Source organism: Pezoporus wallicus, unplaced genomic scaffold (genome assembly GCF_028554395.1).
Source record: "Pezoporus wallicus isolate ANWC-B61680 ecotype Strahan unplaced genomic scaffold, APGP_CSIRO_Pwel_v1 contig_7011, whole genome shotgun sequence".
NCBI lineage: Eukaryota > Metazoa > Chordata > Aves > Psittaciformes > Psittacidae > Pezoporus > Pezoporus wallicus.
Genome location: NW_026638234.1, coordinates 90791 through 116099, shown reverse-complemented (window position 1 = coordinate 116099; position 25309 = coordinate 90791). Strand labels below are relative to the sequence as shown.

General features: G+C 38.8%; 1 protein-coding gene across 1 annotated transcript in view; it reads left to right on the top strand.

Annotated features, from left to right (window-relative positions):
• The first annotated feature begins 372 nt into the window (after nt 1-372).
• The window catches only part of TTC3 (tetratricopeptide repeat domain 3), a 69643-nt gene continuing 44706 nt past the window's right edge, over nt 373-25309 (top strand). The window contains exons 1-14 of the mRNA XM_057410052.1: nt 373-519; nt 2086-2131; nt 4776-4908; nt 6033-6117; nt 7308-7361; nt 9221-9344; nt 10282-10367; nt 11133-11227; nt 12983-13045; nt 15911-15965; nt 16667-16829; nt 16943-16991; nt 18337-18460; nt 21514-21568. Of these exons, the coding sequence (XP_057266035.1) occupies nt 445-519; nt 2086-2131; nt 4776-4908; nt 6033-6117; nt 7308-7361; nt 9221-9344; nt 10282-10367; nt 11133-11227; nt 12983-13045; nt 15911-15965; nt 16667-16829; nt 16943-16991; nt 18337-18460; nt 21514-21568 (1207 nt within the window). The 5' untranslated portion in view covers nt 373-444. The remainder of the gene's footprint in view (nt 520-2085; nt 2132-4775; nt 4909-6032; nt 6118-7307; nt 7362-9220; nt 9345-10281; nt 10368-11132; nt 11228-12982; nt 13046-15910; nt 15966-16666; nt 16830-16942; nt 16992-18336; nt 18461-21513; nt 21569-25309) is intronic.

Sequence of the window (25309 nt, the reverse complement as noted above, 5' to 3'; positions counted from 1 at the left end):
GGGACGGGCGCTGCCAGGCGAGCCGCCGAGGGATGCGCGGCCTGGGCCGGGGCTGCCGCGCTGAGTCTATCAGGCGGGGCTGCCCGGGGCTTTAACTCTGCTCACCTGGGACGTGGCAATAGCTCTGGGATGCCGCACCCTCCCCGGCTGGTAAGAACTGCCACTCCCTCTGCTGCCGATCTGGTGTGAGGGTGCGCGCTGGAGTACTGTCTGGCGTCGGGGACTTGGGAGAATGTCAGTCGATTTAACTAGCTTTTGACTGATTCGTTAAGATATTGTTTCGCGCATTAACCTATGTTGTGTGAAAACAAGAACACATCTTTCGTGAAACTCTTGCAAAGAATAATTTAATGTTGTGATCATTTCAAGTCTTGCAAAGCATGTGTTAGTTGCTTCTTCCCTTCATGCCTTTCTCATCATTCTTTTCTCTCAGGATCATGTACCATGGGTGAACCTGTATTCAAGTCTGAGTCTGCAGGCCTGGCTTTTTATGCTGGTCGTAAATCTTGCTGTGAATTGGTAAGTAGGATTCGAACTAGATGAAAAACTTGCAAGATGTTCCAGTGGAGTTTATACCTATATCTGATCTGCAGAGTAATTGCTAGTGTTGATTAATTCAAACTGATGCAAAAGTACCTTACACCACTGTTATTCACTTTCAGAAGTACTAAATTGGTGTACAGCATAGATACTGTGTATCCTCTTATTGAGTAAGTTTTATTTAGTGCATATACAGCTATGTGAAACGAGATGGTGGTGTACAGGTCCTGTTAGGAGAACTTGACCAACTGTTTGGCTGTGTATCTAGGCCATATTGGGGATGCTATATCTCCAAGTGACAGATTCACTTCCTGTAACTGCAGAGCAATCACAGCTTAGTTCATGTAAGTTCAAGTCTGCAAATTAACAGCAGTGTTCACCCATTCTGTGTTCTTGTCATGTCTTACAATTTTTCTCTAGCCTTTTGTGCCCAATAAAGCTTCTACGTATTTAGTTGTTTCTTTCATTGAATAAACTGTAGCACTCTTCTGTTTTAATACTTGCAAGATTGCTTTCCTTTACTGTTATTTTCCCTGGCTTGCTATGCTTAAGGAGCCTTAGAAAACACTATAGTAGTTAATCTTCTTGCTGCTTGGAGAGTTCAGTTATGAGTTATTTATTCAGGTGTTGCTGCTGCAAAATGCAGGCTAGCTGGCCTAGTGTTATTCTTCCGAAGCAGAAATTAAAAGTAGAGGTAAGTTGAATTTACCATTCCAGTACGGAGTCTCATTAGAAATTGGTTAGATCACTAAAGATATTTTTTTTCCCTGTGTGTTCTGTGGACAAAATGAAGTACTTTAAGAGCTGTGTTAGCATAAGATACTAGACATTTTATCTCTTAAGGTGATGTGTGTGCTGTGCTATGGAAAGAAAGCGCTTGGTTCTGTGCAGGTGCTAAATCTTGGTTTTCAACTTTGCTTTGATGGGAATACCACCTTGAGCTTGACATACAGAAGGGTGTGTGTTGGGGGTGTGTGTGTGTTTTGTTTTGACTTTAAATACTGTGCTAAAATCTGCTCTGTGGAGTGGAGATGTTCAGTCATCTTTCAAGACTAACTGATTTTGAAATAATTTTTTTTTTCCCTCTTTCTCATTGGGTGTCATGGTCTGTTAAGTATGTCAGTGTTACAGCAACTTATTTCTGAGAGTAAGCTTTGACTTGCATGTAGCACTCTGATAGTACAAAAATGCTGCTTTGGGTGAAATCACATGATTGCTTGTCATCACCTTAGGTCAAGTTAGTAACTCATCTTTGCACATAGTAAGTCAGCTTTGCACATAGCATGCTAGTATTTCCAGAAAGTATGCCACTGAAAAAATAAAGGTCTGCCAAAGCGCATCTTTTATACTGGTCTAAGTATGTTCAATAATTACCTTTTCTTGAGAAAAAAAGTCAGTGACAGAATGTAAAAATCGCTCTCATCCCCCCCTTCCCCTGATGTAAACAATTTGTATTGGTTTAATATTTAAAAACAGTTCATCAATCATAGCTAGTGTAACACATTTGTGAGATGAACAATGTTAAAAATATATGTTTATCTTTAGGGTCATGCAGTGTTTGTACAGCGATCACCACAGAAGCCTAAAACAGGTATATAAACTAAAACAATATTACATACTTTCTAATACACTTTTTATGCTGTGTTTAGACCTTTTGATTGCTGTTTCACTTTTTTCCTTATTTTGTCTGAATAAGTAGAAATTTATTATTTCTGTGCAGAAGCATTAGTATGTTCTTTTACACTGGAAGAATTCTCATCTTTTTGTCTTAACGTAATGTGCAAAAGACTACTATATATTTGTGAGAACAGGTAAATCCTTAGTAATACGTGCATATATGCAGACAATTAATGTTCCAGGATGGTGACTTAGGCTTGTGTTCATTACCTGTGTGTTAATTGTAGATATATCATAGCTGTATGGATCTAAAGATACATTCAAGTTGATCTTTGTAGGTAAAATTCTGCAGTTACAACATTTAAAAATAATTTTTAGTTGCAGAAAATCAAGTGCTTCAAAAGTATGTCAAGTTCTTCAAAACTGTAACATGTTGGACACTCATATGAACACAGCCAACTATGTAGAATGTATTTTTGCATATATTCAGGATCTCAGATAATACTGCTTCTGCTCTGAGAATGATTGATGCCATCTCAATAGTGTAAAAAGGATCTTTACCTTTTAAAGACAATCTCTGAAGGAAATGGATTATGTTTTTGAAAGAGCCATGTATCATGCAGATAATGGCCTCTGGAGAAAAAAAAGGAATAATATTGCTGATTTTATTGTACCATGTTGCTATGAACCACACTACTCTGGACTTACTGTAGAAAATAATTGACGGGGTACAGTTTAAAGAGGCTCATGTTTTACCTTGAACATTAACAGCCATTAAACAGCTCACAGCCCTTGTTAGGCTCCTCATTTAGCAGCAGATGTGTCTATTAATTAGACCTTAAGATCATCTAGTTCCAACCCCCCTGCCATGGGCAGGGACACCTCATAATAAAAAATTTCACCCAAGGCTCTGTCCAGTCTGGCCTTGAACACCACCAGGGATGGAGCATTCATAGCTTCCTTGGGCAACCCATTCCAGTGCCTCACCACCCTAACAGTAAAGAATTTCTTCCTTATATCTAACCTAAACTTCCCCTGTTTAAGTTTTAACCCATTACCCCTTGTCCTATCACTACAGTCCCTAATGAAGAGTCCCTCCCCAGCATCCTTACAGATGTCCTACAGATACTGGAAGGCTGCTGTGAGGTCTCCACGCAGCCTTCTCTTCTCCAGACTGAACAGCCCCAACTTTCTTAGCCTGTCTTTGTACGGGAGGTGCTCCAGTCCCCTGATCATCCTCGTGGCCCTCCTCTGCACTTGTTCCAACAGTTCCATGTCCTTTTTATGTTGAGGACACCAGAACTGCACACAGTATTCCAACTGAGGCCTCACGAGAGTAGAGGGTCAGGATCACCTCCTTTGACCTGCTGGTCACACTCCTTTTGATGCAGCCCAGGATACAGTTGGCTTTCTGGGCTGCGGGCGCACACTGAGGCCGGCTCATGTTCAGTTTCTCATTGACCAACACCCCCAGGTCCTTCTCCTCATGCTGCTCTGAATCTCTTCACTGCCCAACCTGTAGCTGTGCCTGGGATTGCTCCCACCCAGGTGTAGGACCTTGCACTTGTCATGTTTAAACTTCATGAGGTTGGCATCAGCCCACCTCACAAGCGTGTCAAGGTCCCTCTGGATGTCATTCCTTCCCTCCAGCATATCAGCCGAACCACACAGCTTGGTGTCATCGGCAAACTTGCTGAGGGCGCACTCAATCCCACTGTGCATGTCAGCGATAAAGATGTTGAACAATACCGGTCCCAACACCAATCCCTGAGGGACACCACTAATTACGTGTCTCCAGCTGGACATTGAGGCATTGACCACAACTCTTTGCATGTGGTCATCCAGCCACTTCTTTATCCACTGAGTGATCCATCCGTCAAATTGATGTCTCTCCAATTTAGAGACAAGGATGTCACGTGGGACAGTGTCGAATGCTTTGCACAAGTCCAGGTAGATGACATCAGCGGCTCTGCCCCTGTCCATCAGTTCTGTAGCCCCATCAATAGAAGGCCATCAAATGGGTCAGGCAGGATTTCCCCTTTGTGAAGCCTTGTTGGCTGTCACGAACCACCTTGTTGTTTATCATGTGCCTTAGCATGCCTTCCAGGAGTATCTGCTCCAAGATTTTGCCAGGCACAGAGGTGAGACTGACTGGTCTGTAATCCCCTGGGTCATCCATTTTCCCCTTCTTGAAAATGAGGGTTATATTTCCCTTTTTCCAGTCATTGGGAGCTTCACCTTGCTGACATGATTTTTCAAATATGATAGACAGTGGCTTAAGAAGTTCATTTGCCAACTCCTTCAGTTCCAAATTGATAACATATCAGTGCAGTTCAGAACACAGGTAATTCCTTGAGCAAGGAATGTAAAGCCTACCAGCAGACCTGTGTTCTCCCATGCATACTGCTTCTATGCCTCCATATAAATTCCCTCTCCTTCAATTTATAAAGCACTTGAAGCTGCCAGATGTATTTAGAGTGTTCAGATTTTCTTGTTTTTCCTTATGTAGTACTTAAGAATACAGCATGGAAATAACTGATGGTTTGAATGTTTATTTTGACTTCAATTACTTGTAATGCCTGAATTGAGTAGTCTGATTCCTAACTGTTTTCTTGAAGATGTTGATCCCTGTGAAGTGTGGTGCAGTCAGCCAGTTGACGTATTAATAGAATGCTGCAACATTATTAAAATACTCATCTTTTGGCCTTTTCTCTTCAAAAGTGAAAGCAATTCTTTGGCAGCAGATTTGAAGTAAGTAATCATATTTCAAAGTGATTTAATCAGCCTTTGTTTTGGGTTGTTTTTTTTTTCTGTTTGTTTGGGGTTGTCAATGAAAGTTCGTTGTATACTTTCAGTAGCGGTTACACTGTCTACAGGAATGTTTTTACCAGTGGCCTAAGTTAGTTATGGTTAGAAGGCGTTTTCCTTTTCCAGGCTGAACAGCCCCAACTGTCTCAGCCTTCTTTGTATGGAAGGTGCTCCAGCCCCTTTATCATCCTCATGGCCTTTCTTTGAACTTGCTCCAACAGCGTGGTGTCCTCCTTATGTTGAGGCCGCCAGAACTGCACACAATACTCCAAGTAAGGTCTCATGAGAGCAGAGTAGAGGGGCAGGATCACCGCCTTCGACCTGCTGGTCTCGCTTCTTTTGATGCAGCCCAGGATATGGTTGGCTTTCTGGGCTGCAAGCGCACACTGAAGCCGACTCATGTTCAGTTTCTCATCAACCAAAACCCCCAAATCTTTATTTGCAGGGCTGCTCTGACTGCTCTGCCTAACCTGTAGCTGTGCCTGGGATTGCCTCAACTAAGGTGCAGGACCTTGCACTTGCCATGGTTAAACTTCATGAGGTGCATGTCAGGGTCCCTGTGGATGACATCTCTTCCCTCCAGTGTATCAACTGCAGCACATAACAGTGTTGTTGGCAGACTTGCTGAGGGTGCGCTCAATTCCGCTGTCCATGTCACCGACAAAGATGTTGAACAGGGTTGGTCCCAACACCGACCCCTGAGGGACACCACTTGTTACCAATCACCAGTTGGACATTGAGCCATTGACCACAGCTCTCTGTGTGCAGCTGTCCAGACAGTTTTTTATCCACTGGGTGATCCATCCATCAAATCCACATCTTTCCAGTTCAGAAACAAGGTTGTTATGTAGGACAGTGTTGAATGCTTTGCACAAGTCCCAAGTAGATGATGTCATCTCTCTGCCTCTCTCCAGAGCAGCTGATGTTGTCTTCCTGGATAACATTTGTAACTATTGAGTTTGTAACCATGGTCCTGCTTAGATCTAATTACCGTAAATAGTAGTAATGATGACCAAATAATGCAGTGTTATTTTCCTAAATAGAAACTTGTTCTGTTTTTTGAGCAGCTCACAGATTTTAGACTGGAATTGGAAGAGACTCTGTGATTTAGAGGTTTTGGAAGACCTTTCCGATTTAATGAAAAAAGTTGTTGTAAGTATTATATTTTAACTTTGTGTAAGTTTTCAAGTATAATAGGTTAATTAGATCTGTACCTTGTGCATCTTGGGATGTTAAATTAGACATTTCCTTTTGCTGGAGTGAAAAACTTGTCTGATAGTTGAATTGCAGCTTTCTAGAAAGAGTGTCGTAGGCTTTATTACAGTTTGGATAACTTACTAAGTATTTGCAGAGTCGAGAATATAGTTGACTGGGGCCCTTGTAAATTTCTAAAAGAGTCATATCTGTGAGGAAAATGGCACCATTCCTGGATGTGCAAGTTAAATACTATTTTTTCCCTCATTCAGCAAATGATACTTAAAATTTGATATTGTTGTTGACTTAAAACAGAAACAGAACAGAGCAGAGGAGAGAATGATATAACAAATGTTCTCATCAGCTGAAGGGATTTTTTTAACTTTTATTTTTAATTTAGGTATGATAAGTTTGAAAAAAAAACCATCAAAATTCTGTGCTCAACCCCAAGCAACTTTCTTTGATGCGATATTCATGTACTGTGTTACCTTGTGGATTCATACTTCATTATGCTGGTTTTGCTGCTTCCTCCTTTAGGCTGAGTGCTCTGTTTTCACCTTCTTGTACTTTAGAGTGTCCCTACAGTTTTTCCATTTTATCTTGTGTGATGTGTTCTTTGTGCTGTTTCCTTCTCTGGTAGTCTCCCATTCAATCTTTATGTGTGAGAGTCCATGTATATTCCTCTCTCCCTGTTTACTTCTGTTTCCCTCTTCTTACTTCCTCAGCCTGTATCTCCTCTACATAAAAAGATTGTATGTCCAGTAGTAAATTTTATTTGGAGGAGCATAAGGTCTCAGGAGAAGAAGTACTGTTGTTTTGAGTGGTTTTCATTGGATATATCAGCTGGTTCTTTGGTATGTAGGTAACTGCAGAAGTGGTTAAAGTGGCTGACTTTCCTAACCAGATGTAACAACATCCATGCTTTCCTATTTCCATGTCAACATTTATTTGTTTTTCAACAAAAATGGTAGGGGATTTGCTACCAAATACAAATCTATTTCTTGAAACTTTGAAATGGACCAGAGCAACTGTCCAGATGGTACTGCATTCAACCAGAACAGAAAATGTTATTGAGCCTCAGCAGATAGAAACTAAAGCTATCAGATCTAAATAACTTGGTTTTTGTTTGTTTTCTATCCCTCTTCCAGAACATTCCAACTTTTATTCATGGTGTACTGAATATTGGCAGCAGAGTAGAACATGTAAGTTTCTCAAATTGTTTTTAATAAGAATGCTTCTTTATGTGTGAATAAAACCAAAATATTTATACAAATATCCCAAACTTGAAAATGCTTGCATAAACTGAGTCTGAAGTTTTTAAAGTATATAGATACAGGACTGGAGTTGCCAGCTGTTGCAACTCTGAGTCACAAACCAAAACCTGTATGTGACAGGAATTGCAAAACAAGTATCTTAAGAAGACCAAAAGGAGTGTCCTCTCTGTCTGTGCTGGTATTGGTGTGTAATGCTGAACGGCTAGGTGTGGGCAAATAAATACACTTTATGTGTAAAGATAAGAAGTTGTTCCTAGTATAGTAGATGTCTTCCAGAATGAACTATTGCAGAAGAAGAAGAAAGAAAATGAAGAAATAAATACTACTGAACTACTAAACAGAAAAACTCTCCAATGATAATAATAGTACAATTAAAATTGTAATACACACACTTCCTAGTATTGGACTGTTTTCCCAGTGTTATGCTTATCCTTGCACTGTTTCTTGGGATCCTGAAGTGAATGCTTCTGTGTTTTCTTGTGTGGAGTGGCAGGTATAGCCATTGCTAGCTGGAGTTCTCCGATGCCAGGACTGCTGGTGACGTTTTCTTTGTCTTCATCCTAGGGTCTCCTTAGGTTCATTTTAAAAACAGATTAGTCATAACCACCTGGTCAGAAGGAAAATTTCTGTTACAGTTAAAGCCAAGTTAAAGCAGAGATCTAAGCAGGTCAGAACAAGCTTGGGATAAACATGACAAGTCACAGCCCTGTGGCCTTGCAAACTCTGCATAAAGCAATGACAGTGCTGTATGATGGGGCTACAGTGCTACAAGTGGGGGACCACTGAAATGATACAGAAGTTCTCTTCTTTGGAGATGGGTTGGAAATCTTTTATGAGATTATCAAATAGTGATACCGATTCAATCTGAAGGACCGTGAATGGCAAGAGCGAGAGTGTGATTCGAAAACCTGTTAATCCATTGCCAAATTTGGTGTATAGTAGACCTTTACTCGTTACATTTTTCAGCTTGTAAACTTTGGACAGTGAATGTTCTTAGTTCCCCTGTGTTTGTCATTTTCTTCCCACTTTCCAGTTTCTGCTGTCTGCTGTAGGTTAATTGCAAAAGCTAAATTAAAAACGGTGAAATTAGAAGGCAGTATCATAGCTGAGAATTGCAATGGGAGAATAGGTACGACTGTATGTTACCGCTGGGTCACCCAGTTCCTATATGTTTAGTGATAATTTGTCTTAGTCATGTGGGTTTTTACATTATTTTTCAAAATCTGTTGGCTCAGGTAATGTGGGAATATCCCAGGCAATGGACATTCTTCACTCAATCACTCTCCTTCAGTTAAAGCTCTGGAGCACCAACAATTAAATACAGTTTTAGTAGAAAGGAAGTAATGATTTACAGAGTTGAGTCTTAGCTCTGCCTGTGTCTCTAACAGCCTGGAGAACGTTGCTTTTTCTGATCAGGCTTGTCACTTCGCACTGAAGCAATTTTGTGTGCAGTCACTGAAAAGAAGTTTCTAAATCAAAATCTGTAAATTGAGTGGCTCCTCTGTCTCCTGTTGAAAGAATGACTGTTTTCATTTTGTGAATATGCTCTATTATGCTATGCTTGTGTTATCTAGATATTTGTGTTTACGAGCTGTTGTCTGTTTCAAAGGCTAAAAAATCATTAACAAGTGCATAGTGTGTTACAGTAGTATTGTTTGTTATATTTACATGGAATGCTTCCACTATATTGTCAGTGAGCTGCTGGTTTGTGTGGTGGTGTTTTTAAGACTTTGCTTTGTATAGAATTATTTTTTTTTCTTTATTTTCCTTTTCTTCAATTGAAATAGGGTGTCTTTGATTTTGGGCATGGACTTGATTGGGTCAGATACACAGGTGATGTCAGTATTCTGCAGAGGCTAGAGAAACTCGGTGGTTTTGGTTCAGTGTGTCTTGGAGTTTTCTTTGGTCAATGTAAGTATGAACACTTTTGGGGAAACAGTGGTGAGGAAAGTCACTTGTGTTGTAATTATGAAATAGTGAATGTTTGCATGTATTTCATTACTCTGGGAGCAACTCAAAAAGTGACTGGGAAAATAGTGGTGGTGTGGGGGTTTTTTCCTTGTTTTTTGTCAATTCTTCCTTGAATTTCTATATGTGGGTCATATTTACAGTGCACATGTTCTTTCTGAACAGAACATTTTTGCACATTGGTGTCGCTTATGGCCTGTATGTGTGCCCTGTATAGTTTTAACTTAAGGTTAAGTTGTAAGTTGCCTGAAATACTGTTTGGGTCTTTCTGTTAAATGTTTGGCAGAGGTTTTTGTCAAAATACTAATTAATAGGTTAGTCATATTTAAAAAATAAGCATATGTAGCTCACTGAAGTTACCCTGAGATATTAGCACTGGCAGTAGAACTTCTGCTGAAATTGCAAAAAGCTCCAGGCTGCTGTATTTGACACGTTTAGTGGCTTCTATTCCCGTACTTTTGCATATGTGCATTCTAACTCAGTTGTTGCAGTAACAGTGTAGTAGAAATTGAACGTACATGTGAGAAGAAGAATCTTTTTATAGTTAAGAACCAAAGTACAAATTCTTTACAATACAGATCTTTGCAGATCTTTAAAATGCAAATTCTTTAAAATACAAGTTTCACTTGGTTGCTTGAAACTAGACAAGTACATAAACACTTTACAGTCTGCAGCCAGTTATTTTTGGCTTGCCCAATAATAAATAAATCCTTTTCTTTTGAATGTTTCTTTTGCTTAATTTGTTTCTGTTATTTAGTTGATATGTCAAATTTTGCTTCCAGTCAGAAAACAGTGTGATTCTTAGCAGCAGCAGATAAACACTACTTCTTGTCATTGGTAACTTCTTCATCCACTATATTTCTCTGAATTTTGTCTCCAGGCAAAGGTTATATTACTAAAGTTGCTTTGGAAGATTGTAATTTAATTGAAGAATTTAAAGCTATGACCTGTGAAAACTGTAGGAAGGTGAGAGAAAATATCAGAATGTGTTTGTGCTTTTCACTTTCTGTTGTTATCTTTTGAGGGTTTTTAATGATTATGAAAATGACCTGGTGATTAAAGATGATGGTAAGTAGTTGTCCTGACATAAATAGTTACCTTGAGACATCCTATCCTAATAAACAACAAATTAGTTGTTTATGTTGCCAGTGTACATTGGAAAGTGTTCCTTTCCTTAACCCCCCAAAAGCTCAAGGTAATGCAGTTAATGTTGGTAGAAGATTTTCAACTTGATCATTTTATTACAGAAATAAGATGCTCTCAAATTGTTTGCCATGTGTTCCTTTAGTGTAGATGTGTAGGGTTTCTTTCTGTGGAAGTCTTCTTAATTCCTTTGTCTTCCGTGCTTCAATTATGTAGTTCAGGAACTGCACTGAAAGGCACCGAGTAAGGAACTGTATGCACTGTGCTTTACTCTGCCTACTTTCCTATTTGACATATTCTCACTTTTGATAATGACTACACTATGGAACTCAGGAGAGCTTTTGAGTTAGTCCTGCTTTTTAATTATTGTTCGTTGTATTCTTGTCTGCAAAAATTTTCATTCATGCACTTCTAAGCTTATTAACTGCAGTGAATTGAAAGTATTAAATTACAGCTAATAGCGCATATGTAACATTCTGTTTCTATAAGCATAAAAACTGAAGTGCCTCTTGTCAGTTTTCTTTACTTCTCATTGCAGATGAGTTTAGTTACAGTGGTTACTGAGGTTTTTTTGTCTTGATTTCACAGAACAGTGAATCTATGAAACAGAAGGGAAATGAGGAGTTTTCCCAAGGAAACTTTGATCATGCTATAATGTCATATACTAAAGCCATAGAGTTTTGGTAAGAACTAACTAACTGGTTAACTAGATTGTGTTATATAATATGTGTTCAGCTTATTCAGATTTATGCTGGTTTTTGTATAGTTTTGCATGAGCAACTTGGAGGCCAAATGATAGCTGTTTCTAAAAAAAAAAATTAGGTATCTAACACATTTTTTGTTCTATTTCATTTCTTGTTACTAATGGTTGTTTGAACTTGTACTGCCCCAAAAGTCCTCTTAAGGCTTAAAGCTGATTTAAAAGGACTAACAGTAAGTATAGTAAACCCAGGAAAGGAAATAAGTTATCTGGTATGAACAGCTGCTTTTAGCATCATCCTTCCTGAATACTCTTCCAGCAGAACAGTATGACCAACTCTTGCAAATGTTTATCGTCTCAGCTATGACACAGAACAAGTAAACAAGAACAAATATTTATTTTTAAGTGTAGTCTTGGCACCTGTGTATGCAAAAGACTTAATTTCCTTTTGTAAGTCTTTTTTAATTTCTTCTCAGAAGTCATTTGCTGAACAGCTTTGGAGTCTTCCCTGGGCTCTGTAAATGGGCAGGGAGACTTCCTTTAAGAAGATTAAATGAGAATTTGCCTCATTCATATAGAGCATTTGCCCATTTCCTATAGTCCGCGTGGAATGTCAAGTAGTTACAGAATGCAGGCTTGGAGCATATCGCTGCTTGTGTTGTAGTTGTGCAAATGCTGCTTTTACAAGTCCTTGTGTCTGTGAAATATGGTGAAATTCATAAAGTCCCACCTTTCATAAAAAGTGATTGTGGAGACTTATTTTTTTCATTTTGAAGTCTGTAGCTTTATAATTGTGCAGTTGAAAGGGTTAGCATTTTGCTGATCCTTGCTTCAGATTTTATGTCACATAGTAGGATACATTTCAATCCCAAATTGAAGCTGATTTCAGCCTCCTTGAAAAGTTGGGTTGGCTGACTTCAGTCAAGTGACTGTGTCCAGGATCTTGGAGGAGCAGGCTAAGGTCAGCTTTGCACAGGGTAGCTGATGAGGGGAAGGGATGAACAGAATTCAGTGGAAGAGCAAAGGAAATCCCATGGTTTGGAAAGAGCAAAGGAAGTTTCATGGTTTTCAAGGGCTGTAGAGCTCAACTGTTACAGCTATTTGTTAAAAATTGTCCTTAAGACCCTCCTGGAAGGTGAATTAATGTCTAGCAGCTAGGAGATCCTTCTTCTTCTGCTCTGTGCACTGTCTTCCCTTTCTCATTCTCCCAGTGTGAACCGACTGTCTTCTGCTTCATCATCGCATTCCGTCCCTAACTATGTGCATGTTCGCCTGGTCTTCTTTCAAGTGGTTGCTGGATTACATTTATTGGTTCACCACTTTCATTCTCCATTAGGTACATTGGGGATGATTCTTTAACTCTTTGGAGCAACTGCTTAGTCTGCACGGCCAGGGAGTCAAGCTGGCTTTTCCATGTTCTGTGCTTCATGCTCTTTTTATTGCTCTTTTCCTCCTCACCTTTTTTTTTTTTTATTTTTTTTTTCTTTTTCCTTTAAGGTAGTCTGAAAGTGACTTTAATTGGTTGGAAGTCACATTAGTGGGACCAAATCTTACGAATTGTTACACAATTGAAACTAATATTCTCATTGACTTGTAAATCAGTGGGGGTATTCAAGGAAACTTGTAAATAATTGATGCTAGACTGCTTGCAGACAGTTATTGTGAAAGCCTACTTTATTTTCTCCTTAAGATTTTCAATAGTAACATACGCTACTAACTCTTAATAATTTTCTTTAAGTCCTGCAAACCACCTTCTGTATGGAAACCGAGCTCTTTGTTTAATTCTCACACGGCAGTACAAGTAAGTAATCCCTTGTTTATAATCTGAAATGTTGTGATCCTGCAGTTAGAAACTGTCAATATACTTAGGAAAATAATATTCTTAAAACTTAAGTATATAATAATTGTGATATTATTACCTCAGACAGCTGACATTAAGAAAAATGAGTAATATTAGATGTATCTTCTGGCAGTATGTACTACCACTTAAAATTTGTGTGTGTGTGCCTTATACAACAAGGAAAAGAAATCTCAGTACCTGTGAGTATTGTGATTTTTATTAAACCTCTTGAAGAAGAGATCATTGTGAGTATGTGGGTTATTTTTGTTAAGACAGTTGTTAATCTAAAAATCAAGCAAGGTGGATGTATACCTTTTATGTAAAGCCAAACCAAGAATTTATTGCTAGTATAATTGAAGTCTTAAGGGCCTAATTTTTATTAGCCCTGGTCTAATTGTTGAAATAAAAAGAAAAAATATCAATGTAATTAAAATTGATATGCACATGATTTTTTGTTTTTGCCCATTTTCCTGGTGTTATCCTCCCCTCTTCCACTGCTCCTCTGGATGGGTACCAAAGTTGGCAGTTCCATTGCTGTAGCAGTGGGGTTAGAAAGCTGTAGGTGAACAGAGCCCTTCTCCATGAGAAATGTGATGTTCATGCTGATGGTTTCTTCTTCCTCACTCTAGAATTCACTTGGGTTTGCTTCTGTGTTTACTAATGTGCTATTGCACCTTTGCTCTGTTGGTCTGTGGCACCCTGTTAGGTCTGAGTTTACTACACATAGTACTTTTTATGGATATTACTTTTTGTTACCCTTAAAGTCATATTTTTCCAGATTTGACATGTCTTTAACTGACCATTGGTGAATTGTTTATAGCCATGGGGTCTCCATTGACAAGATTGTGCCCCATTTCTTATTATCTCCTGCCTATACTTTGTTGCATGCTGTGTCTCCACTTCTCAAGGCCTCTGCTGTCATACCAGCGTTGTATTTCTTTACAGGACATCATTGTTCTGGAATCATAAATACCTCATTCTGTATAGATAGCAGTTACAAGCACTTACTCCAGCTAAATCTATGGTTGTACCACACAAATATGAACAAGTAGCTCAAATTAACCATACACACCTGCTCAATTAGAGAAGTTGATGTCACACTTAAGTGAAAGAAAGCAGCAGGCAGGTGAAACTGGAGTTGAGGCTGAGCAAGACCAAGAACCTCAGTCTTGAGGTTTTTGCAAACTCAGTATCTTAGATCCTGTTGTCAGTGGTGGCAGTCCTGTACTATGGGACCAGGCCGTTAACAGTGTTCTCCGGATCATCTGCTGGAGCATTGGAAGCTTTTACCAAGGTGTGTGTATTCCTCCCATTTTCAGAGCCTCATGAGAGGCAGTGATCATGTTCCCTCCCAGGCTTTGCTACGGGACAGGACCTTTTCCTGCAGCTTGGCCTGATGTCGTGATGTTTTGACTGTGCTCCACTGGAGCAGCTGTCCTAGCACTGCGCCAGACTGTCGAAAGGTGGCACTGGAGGAAAGACTGGGTGGGTAAAAACAAAGCACAACAGCATACATTAGAGAACAAGTCAAACGCTTCAGGTTTTTTTAAATCTTTTCAACTGCTTTTATTACTATCTTGAGGTTCTGTACCCCACTGACTCTTACTCATGCACTTTTTTCCTTTTGTTTGCGTCCCTTGCAATATGAGTATGGTGCAATTTCTCCCACTTTAATCCCTAGTTCTATTGTGGTCTTTTATTTCTTACTAAGTTTTTAAAATGTATTGCTACATCTCTAAATTCTGCTGTTACTGCCTTGTCTTAGAATTATTGTCTCTTTCAGGCCTTTCCTTAGTATCCAGCTTTCATTGCATCTCATTGTCCTCCTTCAGATCCCTGTGTACAAGCTTTCCTGCTATAACAGTTACGAAAACCAGAGGTAGTGACTAGGCAGTTTATGGAGACTTCTGTGTGAAACACGTGTGGGTTGTTTAGGGTTTTTTCCAGTCTTCCTCCCCTTTGTGGGGGTAAAATAGTTAAAGCCTCAAGCTTTTGCAGTTAGGTCTCACTGCAGACATTTTGTAAATGCTCCACTGAGTCAGCATGACCCAGCAATCAAAGGGGAGTGTGAGATTATTTGTAAACTTCCTTGTCTGAAATAATTCGTATGTGACCACTCTTTGTTGTAATTTACTACATCCTGCTTATCTAACACATAGCTGTAGTTCAGTGAAGAGCGAGTGGTGCATCCCAAAGTTACATAAATTCTTCAGCTGTCTACTGTGGACAGCACTGACAGCAGCAGAGGCCATCACTGGTGCTCTGTGTTCTCTCCTAGAGCCATAGGGATAGTCTGCTTCTCTTCTGATCAAAATTGTAATTCTAGTTATTCCATGACACCTTGTATATAAGAAGTCAGAGTCAAGCATGTTTTTCAGACTTTAGTTGTCAGGAGTCTTGGAGGTTACTGTTTTTCAGTGCTCAGCAGTTATTTGCACTCTGGCTGTGATTATATAACTACTCTCCAATATGATTTTTGTCAAAATATTTAGGTTTGGTGTTAAGGATTTTTAATAAGGCTTTGGTTTTTAAAGGAACATTTTGTTATACACCAGCTAAGGTGGGGGGGATACATATGCAGAAATGCTGGAAAACCTAGTAGGCAGGAGGAGGGAATAAATAATTGATGGGTGAAATTGTTTAGACTGTAACATTTTAATCCAGGTAAGTTTCAGCTAAGAAGTGTTGTCTGGCCATGCCTTCACACAGGTGAATGAACTCTTCTTTTATTCACTTGTGTTTTTATAGTGTCTTTTACATCTGGTCTGTAGGTTTTTCTAAAGTTTAAGTAATAAATACCTCTTCTTTTTCCGTCTCTTCTCTAAGGAGAGCCCTTGCTGATGGAAAAAGAGCCATAGTTTTGAAGCCTAATTGGCCAAAGGTTAGTTTCATATACATTTCAAAGTTGTCTTTTGTTGGTACTGTAAACTACTACAAGAACCTGGAATCTTAGTTACAGATTTGACCCAGATAGATGTGGCATGTTCTCATCTGCATTCAACACAGTAAATTTAAAGGACAGTAGAACGAGCGCAGTACATTTTGGACTAAGAATTCTGCTTCAGTCAGCCAAGTACATAGTTTGCTTGTATTTTTAAATTAAAGATATTGTTTTGACATGCTTGTAAGTGTTGTTACATGGTGTTCTGCATCTGTAAAGAAAAATACACTGTTGTGAGTAGCTATGTTATCACAATGCTTTACAAAGCATATATGTAGTCCTTACAATAAAAAAATCCTGATTAATGAACGGCGTGTATTTACCAATATTCTTGGCCTGAAAAAAGAGTAAATAAAGGGATAGTTACAGAATTGCAAAGTAGTAGTTGAGATTAGGGGAAAACTCAGAATTGCTCTTTTCCAAAGCCGGAGGCTAGACGCTACTTCCAGTCAATTCTCTTTCTGAAAGTTTCAGAGTTCTGAGTAGTTGAAAACTTTGATTATTCATCATATGACCTGAAATAGATGGAGTAGGTAACTTCTGAGTATACAAAATTTTACTTTGTTGCAGCTGGTTTGGATAGAAACTTTTTTCTTACTTGTGTGAAAGAATGCTTAAAATTTAAACTTATGTCTGTGTAGGGTCACTACCACTTCTGTAAGGCACTGTCATTGCTGGGCGAACATGAACTGGCTTTGAAAGCCAATGAGAGGGCTCAGGATCTGTGCAGGAATGTTCTTGGTGGACTTAAGGATCTTATGCAGCAAAATGAGAAATTAAAGAAGACATTAGAGGAAATTAATGGTAACCTTTACTGATTTCAAGATCTACCTTAAACATAGCACAATTCCTTCGTTGGTAACTTTCCTTTGAAACTAGCTAATATTTTTTTTCCCTTCCTGTATAATTTTCTGTAGCTATTAAACAGCATAAATGGAAACCAAAGAAGTCACTTGTTGAGAAAAAGTAAGTAATTGCCAAGTTTCCTTTCCTTTTTCAAACTTAGCAATTCTTGGTATAAGTAATATATAGCATATATATTGCTTAAATTTTGTCATCTATGAGTGAATAAAAATGGAAGAAATAAACTTACCAGAAATGCAGCCATAGTGTAGCCTAGGAGTAAGGAGGACTTCTGGAAACCAAATAAGCTGTCTTGAGACGTGTTCCACTTCCAAGCAGTTTCCTTCAGTATTAAGTTTTACAAATGGGGGAAGTCATAGAATCATAGAAAGGTTTGGGTTGGAGGAGACCTTAAAGATCATCTGGTTCCAACCCCCTGCCGTGGGCAGGGACACCTTCAACTTAGACTGGCCCTGAACACTTCCGGGGATGGGGCATCCACAACTTCTCGGGGCAGCCTGTTCCAGTGCCTCACTACCCTCATAGTGAAGATTTTTTCCTAATATGTAATCTAAACCTCCCCTCTTTCAATTTAAAGCGACTTCCCCTTGTCTTATCACTACATGTCCGTGTAAAAACTCCTTCTCCAGTTACGTTTTTGTGGAGATCCTTGTCCTGCCAACTTGAAGTACTTTGCTGTTGGGAAAATTGGGTGCGTGAAAATGTCAGGGCAGTCATAGCCACTTTTTTGTGTTATCTTTGCTATGTGAAGTTCGCTAGGATAAGCTGACTTGAACTGAATGCTAGCGAATGCATTTTGGCAATGGTACAAATGGATGTGTATCCTAGTTTGTAGGAACTTGGTTTTGCCACATCTGTGCTTTTGCCTTGCCCAGAGAGAAGAGAGTAAGAGGGATTCCATATTCACAGGTTCAGCTAAGTTACCATATATGCTGTAACTTTTGTATTAAACATTTGTCTGAAAGATCTTCATTTTTATTGGTCTACTTGTAGTGATGAGCTATCTGTCATTCAAAAACAGTACACTAAGCAAACTACTAAACAGCTTTTTGAAAACCTGAAAATTCTGCAGGTTAATTTTATTTCCTTTCTATATTGCACAAATAAAATGTGGCTTTGGTAAAGATTTTTCATTAGTTACCCAAATTATTTATTTATTTTTTAAAAAAGTGCAGTAATTCAGTGCCTGTCCCTTTTCTAGAAAATAATGTGCTTTTTTTTTTTTTATGTTATATTTTGGATAGCTTTGGACTGTGCAATTTGAAGGTATAAAAAAATGATTGTTTGATCAAATCCTTTAAATATGTTTATGCCATCACATTTGTGTGATGGTTAGGCTTGTATAGATATTTGTTTTTTTTCATTATACGTGTGTGGTATGTGTTCTGATTATGGGGAAAAGACATCAGCATTGAAAGACCTTGGGTTCTCTCTTTTTGCATATCAGAGACTACAGTTCTTCAGAATTCCATTTAATAAACTCTCAAGAACAAAAGGAAACAGAAAAATACAGAAAGAGAACAGAGTCTGATCCTAAAGATCATTATTGTCATCAAAGCCATGATATTAAGGTAAGTTATGCTACAGCTGGCATTGCAAGACCGTATGTTGATTTTCATCATCCTGGAATGCGTTGCTTAATGGTGTGGCTGAAATTTTGCAGCCACTGTGTTTTAATAATTGTCTGCTTTCTCAGCCAAGTGCACTTTTCCTGTAATATTTAAATACCAAATCTGTGTTCAGAACTTTGGATTTGAAAGGAGGTGGGAGGTGATTGCTTGAATGAGAAGGTGGAGGCTGTATGTTAAAAGGAGGAAAGAGGTCTCTTTGGGCTTATTGAAAGTAAGACTTGAAGTCATGTCTCATTTAATAGACTGTCCAGTCCTACCTATCAATGTCATTCAGATGTGGGTTTCCCATTGGCTTTAGGGGAGGATTTAGCTAATGTGTACTGACTTTATGGGGTTCAGTGCAAGCTGCTTTAACCAAAGTTAGCAAAAGCCCTGTCTATGGATTATACTGGAGCATTGTTTTGCCCTGATAATGTGATGTTAATGTATTTGCATAGTTATAGGCCATTATTTTTGTGTTCTGTAAACAGATTTTTTTTTTTTTTTTTTTGCATGGGAAAAATGCTGGTTAACTAGTATGCTTAACTGGATTGTATTTAAAACTAGGATTTGTGGTTCTTGAATATGTTTGGCTTATATGTTTAAAATGAGTGGTATAGTTCTGAAGTGCAAGATGGGCTTGTGTTATTTTAGTAGCCCTTTGCAATTCTTTAGATACATTCTTTCATTTTAAAAGACTGTTTACAAGTGGGAAATAATCTGTTAGATTAATTTATATGGTGAGGAAGGCTTAAAGCAGAAGGAGAAGCTGCCACAGGGGAGATTTAGACTGCTTAAAGAACCACTGCCAAAAGTAGCAACAACAGTGGTTTTACTGAAGCAAGATGTTGTAAAAGTGAGGCTTAACGAAGTCTGATGGCAAGGTTCAATCTATTAGCTACTGCACAGAGGATATAATAATAATTCAAAGCTACCAATACAGGAACTTAATGCCCTGTGATATGGGGTCATGTGCAATATTAATCATTTACCAAAGACCTGCAGCTGGTAAGGGATCTTTCAAGCACAAGCAGTAACCTTGAGAGGCATCACTGCTGTGCTGCCAGCTACTTAAGAGGGAGAGTGCAAAAATCTCACTCATGTATATGGAATAAAGTTGTTGGCTTGTGGTCAAATTATGTGTGATGGAGAAAAGACTCCTTGTACCCACAGCTTCCTTTGTTCCTTGACCAAATGAGTTCTGGAAGAACCATTCTCTATTTATGCGTTAATCCTGTTTCCAAGTTCATACACATTACTATGTCACCCTGTCCCTTTGGCTTTTCAACAACAGGATGGAGCTAGAGAATTTCATGGCCTGGTCACAGCCTAGTCCTTTTCTTCATTTGGAGCCTGAACCAAACTATCAGGAGTCTAGTGCATCACAGAAGCTTAACAGAGCAAACTTTATTCTCTGTTCATGGATTACTTTTGTTTCTGAAAAATAATTACACTAAAGATCCATGTTAGTTAAGGACAATCAAAGAAATCCATCAAAAAAAAAAAGGCCTCTAATTCTGACTATTAGGATGTTTTACTGGTGAAAGGGCAATGGCATACAATGTTGTTGTGGTTTAACCCTGGTAGGCACCTCATCACCACACAGCTGCTTGTTCACTCTGCTTAGCAGGATGGGGGGGAAATCCTAAGTGTAAGAGTAAGAAAACTGGTCTTTATCAGTTGAGGTAAATACGGTTGAATAAACAAAACAAAAGCTGCATACACAAGCAAAGTGAGATAAGGACTTCATTCCCCCAGCTTTCGTTGCTGTGCAAGAGCTCATACAGTCTGGGATATCCCTTTGGTCAGGTGGAGTCAGCTATCCTGTGTCCCCTCCCAGCTTCTCACGTACCCCCAGCTTACTTGCTGGTGGAGGCGCAGCATTTGAAACAGAAAAGATACAGTGCAGGCACTGCTCAGCATTAGCTAAAACATCCCAGTGTTATCAACATTTTTAATCACAGATCCAAAACACAGTACCATACAAGCCACTATGAGAAAATTAACTTTATCCCAGCCCAAATCAGTACATTTTTTTTTTTATTCCTTAAAAAACGCACACCCTAAAAAAGTGGGAAGTTAGGGGATTTTGTTGATGCTTACCTTGTTTTAGGTGGGTTTCACTACTGGATGTCATTGGAATTCCCCAGCTGTTGCCTGTCTTAGGTCGGTATCATGGGAAGCCCATAAGCCATTCCTGTGCTTAAGTTTTCCTTTGCTAGATGCATGCAGACTGTGACAGTCCTGCTGTAACAGCATGGAATTAAAATTTGAATAATCAGCCTCCAGTTTGCATATAGACAGTTCTCTTTCACACTAATTCTTAATAAGAAACATTTGTGCCTCTTTCTGGTTGTCCATAGCATTACTATTGTAAGATAATTAATAAATTGTTATAATTTGGCCTATAAAATATGTTATAAGTAAGCTATTTAATATCGAAAACAGGATGATAAATAAAATTAATGTGCTAGTGAGGTCAACACAATTTAGCAAAGGAGAAAAAAAAGCATTCAAGTTTCACAGGAGGGTGGGGCAGCAAAAAGCCCAGATGACTCGTTAGTGGGGAAAATGAAACCAATGTCTACAGGAAAAGGAACGGAAATGAAAGTTACAACTTCTTAAAAAAGAAAACTATTTACAGAATTCACAAGAAGTGCTTGAAGTTTTCTGACTGTCTTGTGAAAGCTTTCATCTGCTTTCTGCTATGAAAATCTTCATAATGTCTGTAAGTTTATCTTCACTGAGGATGAATATTACTGCAGAAAAGGCTAGCATTCTCACACTAATAGATAGCAAACATATTAATCTGGGAAAAAAAGTGTAAGTGTACAAATGCACTTTGATTAATGAAATTATTTTCTTTATCTCTTGATTTGGGACATAATATACTGAATTGTCATTGCAATTTCTTTGGTTAAACATTAGCATCTTAGTGCTTTGTTTAAATTTAGAGTGATATCTGTTTGCTTTTTGTTATCTGTGTAAAACCAGGCTATTGTATTTGTCATTAGGTGACTGACATCCAAAGGACAGAAAGCAAAGGTTGGTCTCTGGAGTTTCCACCAAGTGAGTTTGGTTTTGGTATTTATCAAGTCTGAATCGGTTCTGTCTTTGTTGTTGCCATTATTAATAAGCAAAAGTGTATTGTTATGTTCACAACGGTAAGCTGTTATGTTTCACTTCTTTTCCTGTTAGCATACTATTACTTTAATACTATTTTCTCTCCTGTATTTGTGTTATTTCTTTCATGCATTTGTAGTTTGAATCTACTTTACATGGACGAATTCAGAATTGAAACTGGAAGTAAAAAGTAGAATGCTGAGTCACAGGCTAGAAATGCTTTCTCTCCTTCTGAGACAGATACACGGTATCTAAAAGGATCTAAATTGAAGAGAAGTAGGTAGTTTCAATATTCATAATTCATTTGTGATTACTAAAAGCTCCATATAGGTGCTTAACAAAATAATCCTGCAGTTAGAGAGGAAGGAGGCCACAAAATATTTGTCAGAGAGAATTTTGAGCTACCAACTTTAAGAGGTAGAAGTTGGTGTGATTTATTGCTCATGCTTGGGTTTTTTTAATGAATTAAAAGAAAAAACAAGACAAAGAAACAACCAAACACAGAAACTCACCACACAAACCTGTTAGAGAGAATTTACCCCCTGCCAAAACTCCTGCAGTGCCAGAGTTACTTTTCTGTGGTGAAAGTGAAGTGCAAGCAGTTCTAATCTTCAAAGTGAAGTATTTTCCTGAATTTTGCCTGGGGCTTTTTATTCCTTGGTAAACCTGCTGTAACCAAGAAAGTGTAAGATATTTCCCATCATCCCAAAATTTATTTATGATGTTTGTATGGAATACTCCTGCCAAATCTGGACCAGCTGCACACTTAACGCTGTATTCTAAAGTTGTGACCTCCAAGGCAGTGAGGTCCTTTTAGTCCTGACCATCCAACAGTCTGAAGTTCTGAGTGCCCAGCCATACCGTTCTTTGGACTTTGCATACTTAAATACTTCGTTGAATAGATGCCAAAGTGCAGTGCACTTCAAAATCTGATTTTAGAAAACTAGTGAAGATATATTACAAGATCTTCCTTTAAAATGGGCAGTAGGAGAAGTGATCTTGCTCTTGTGGACTTTGAGCATATGCAAACATCTTGAAGAATTAAAAGGATTTATTGAGAGATGGAAAATGTGGGATAGGTTGCAAAAAAAAGTCAAAACGAACATGTTGAAAGGATGTTACGTGGTAGGATAACGAAAGAAACTGTGAAGTGCTGAAGGAGCTTAATGCAGAAAGCATAAATCAGGGAAGGGGTTTAGATAAAGGAAGTCAAGCTCTGGAAGACAAATCAGTTTAGAGGAATATATGAAGGTGATGTGAAGGAGCAGAATGTGAGATGCCTGGAAGCCATAGGAAATTTTGAATGAGTTTGAAGCAAGTGACAACGAAGGGAATCCAGATGTTTTCCTGAGCTAGAAGATGTGGTTTGAGTAGTAGTGGAGTTTGATGACACATTATAAAACAAATCTTTACTGAGGCAGTGGTAAAGGTCAGCAGCAACACACCCATATGGCGACCTGTGCAATCTCCAATTGCAAACACAGGATTATAAGCAATGTCTCAACTCCAGTGGACTGCTAGAGGCACTTGGTGTATAGCACACCTGACGGCAAGATCAAATCATGCAAATGCTTTTTGAATGCAGGTAAGAGTTGTGCTGTCCTTTTGGTTCCATTAGCAGTAGTGGGATTTGAGAGAATCACACTTTACATGACTAATGTGGGCAGCGTGCTTGCTGCTGTTGTTGGTGGGGGAGCAGGGTGCTGGCAGTCTGTTTGCACTGCTGATATTGGTGAAGGGGCAGGATGTCAGAAGGATAGCTTATTTTTGAAGTAAGGAATAATGAAAGGCTGAATGTTGAGAGAGAACTGAAAATTCTTCTAGGCTAAAGAGATCAGAGGACTTTGAAATGTTGTATTGAACATAGTAATTTCAAAAAACTGTTCATTCCAGTTTTCTTTTTTCTGTTCTTCCTTTCTCCTCCTCCTCTGCCCCTCACTCTTACTATTGCAGACAGAGTGGGAGATAGATGTATTTCAGACAAAGTTGTCAGGGAGGTTCTTCTGTTCAGTCACAAGGCTCGGCAAGGACCCCCTTGTTTTCTAAACTCCTTCTCAGGGCTGAGCTTCGGTGTGGCTGGATCCAGTCTTGGTCTCAGACTTGGACAGTGGTTTTATAGATGCATATAGTGGGATTATAGATGCATAATCAATCATTTATACCACTTTGTTCTGCAGGATTAAGGATGGCAAACTTGATATATCCATAGGTAAAATAAATGCTTTAATAGGTAATGATAATTCATAATTATATGGTTAGGCCAGAGAACTTTATCTACTTGTTTTGTGAACAGGCAGGGTACTCTACAAAATGATCACACATTAGTTGTAAAATATGAACAGTTTATTAAACAAGCACGCTAAAGCAAATTGGGTGTATACATACATGTAGTGTACAAGCACAATAAAGCGAATCAGAGAGATATAATATATGAATACTACAGAGGAAAATTAGCAATGCATCAGATCATTACTGCATAGAGAGAACAGTGATTGAAAAGAAATACATCACCAATTACTACCTAATCCTCATCATCCAAGCCCACACTTCAGCCTGGAAGCCCCATTCCAGTTGATGCTGGGAATCTTGGGTAACTAGGAAAATTCCTACACAGTGCATCCACCTGTAGGTGAGGCTTCAGATTGGGCTACAAGAGGGTCCTGCTTTTATACCCTTAGAAACACAGCTGACTTTATGCCAGATCTGTAATTGTTTACTCATGTAGCTGTGCAGTTTCTCATGATCTTGCTGTTGGCCGTGCTGAGAGCATTGGCCAGGCACCCTGGCGTGGCCAAATGTGGAGGTCGTGGAACAGCTGCACACTTATGTTTTCCTGCCTCTTTCCAGCAAATGGCCATAACAAATACATACTTTAACAAATACACTTAATCAAAAACATACTTTGTTATGTTTCTCACAGTCATGAGCAGGGATCAGCTCTCAGGTTCTCATCCATTACACTACTACACAGTATGAATTTTTAGAATTACTATTCACTATAATTCACTATAACTACCATGTACTAGACTCACTGTTCCTTAAACCAATAGTTTCAAAGCTAGCTTAAGCATTAAGTAGAGATTGATTTTGCCCATACCAGTGCTCCGCCTGGAGGAGTACCCTTGAGGGGTGTCCCCACTCAGGGGAGGAATTTTGACACTTTACTAGGAGGGGTGTGCTAGAATCCCTGTTGCTGAAAGGTGGGACTAAGCTGTTGTAGTAGAAAGTGATTTTCTACGAGGGTAGATTTTCCAGCTCAGTGAAACAGAATTTATCTTTAGATGAGTTTTTGTGATCATTCATTGGTTCCTCTGTTGGGAAATGCCTGGATTCACATCCTTGTTGGTTCCTCTGTCAGGAAACATCTGGTTTCATATCATTGTGATACTTAATTTTATGGGACTGTTCAGTTCGGCTGGTCTTGGATTCTTCAACACCAAAACCAGTGTGACCTTCCTCCATCACTGATAATCTTCACAAGTAGGGTGAAATTTGAGCTGTTTCACCTCCATGCAGGCAGAGTGTCCTGCTACAATTACATCAGTAGAAGAAAGTATTTGATTTGCTTTGATTTGAAAGGAGGAGTTAGGCTCTGAATGCCTCGCTGATACAAGTTTACTGTGGGTGGGGAAGAATAACTTTCTTTTTCTTCGCCTTTGTTTGTTTAAGGGCTCAAGACTTGCAGGA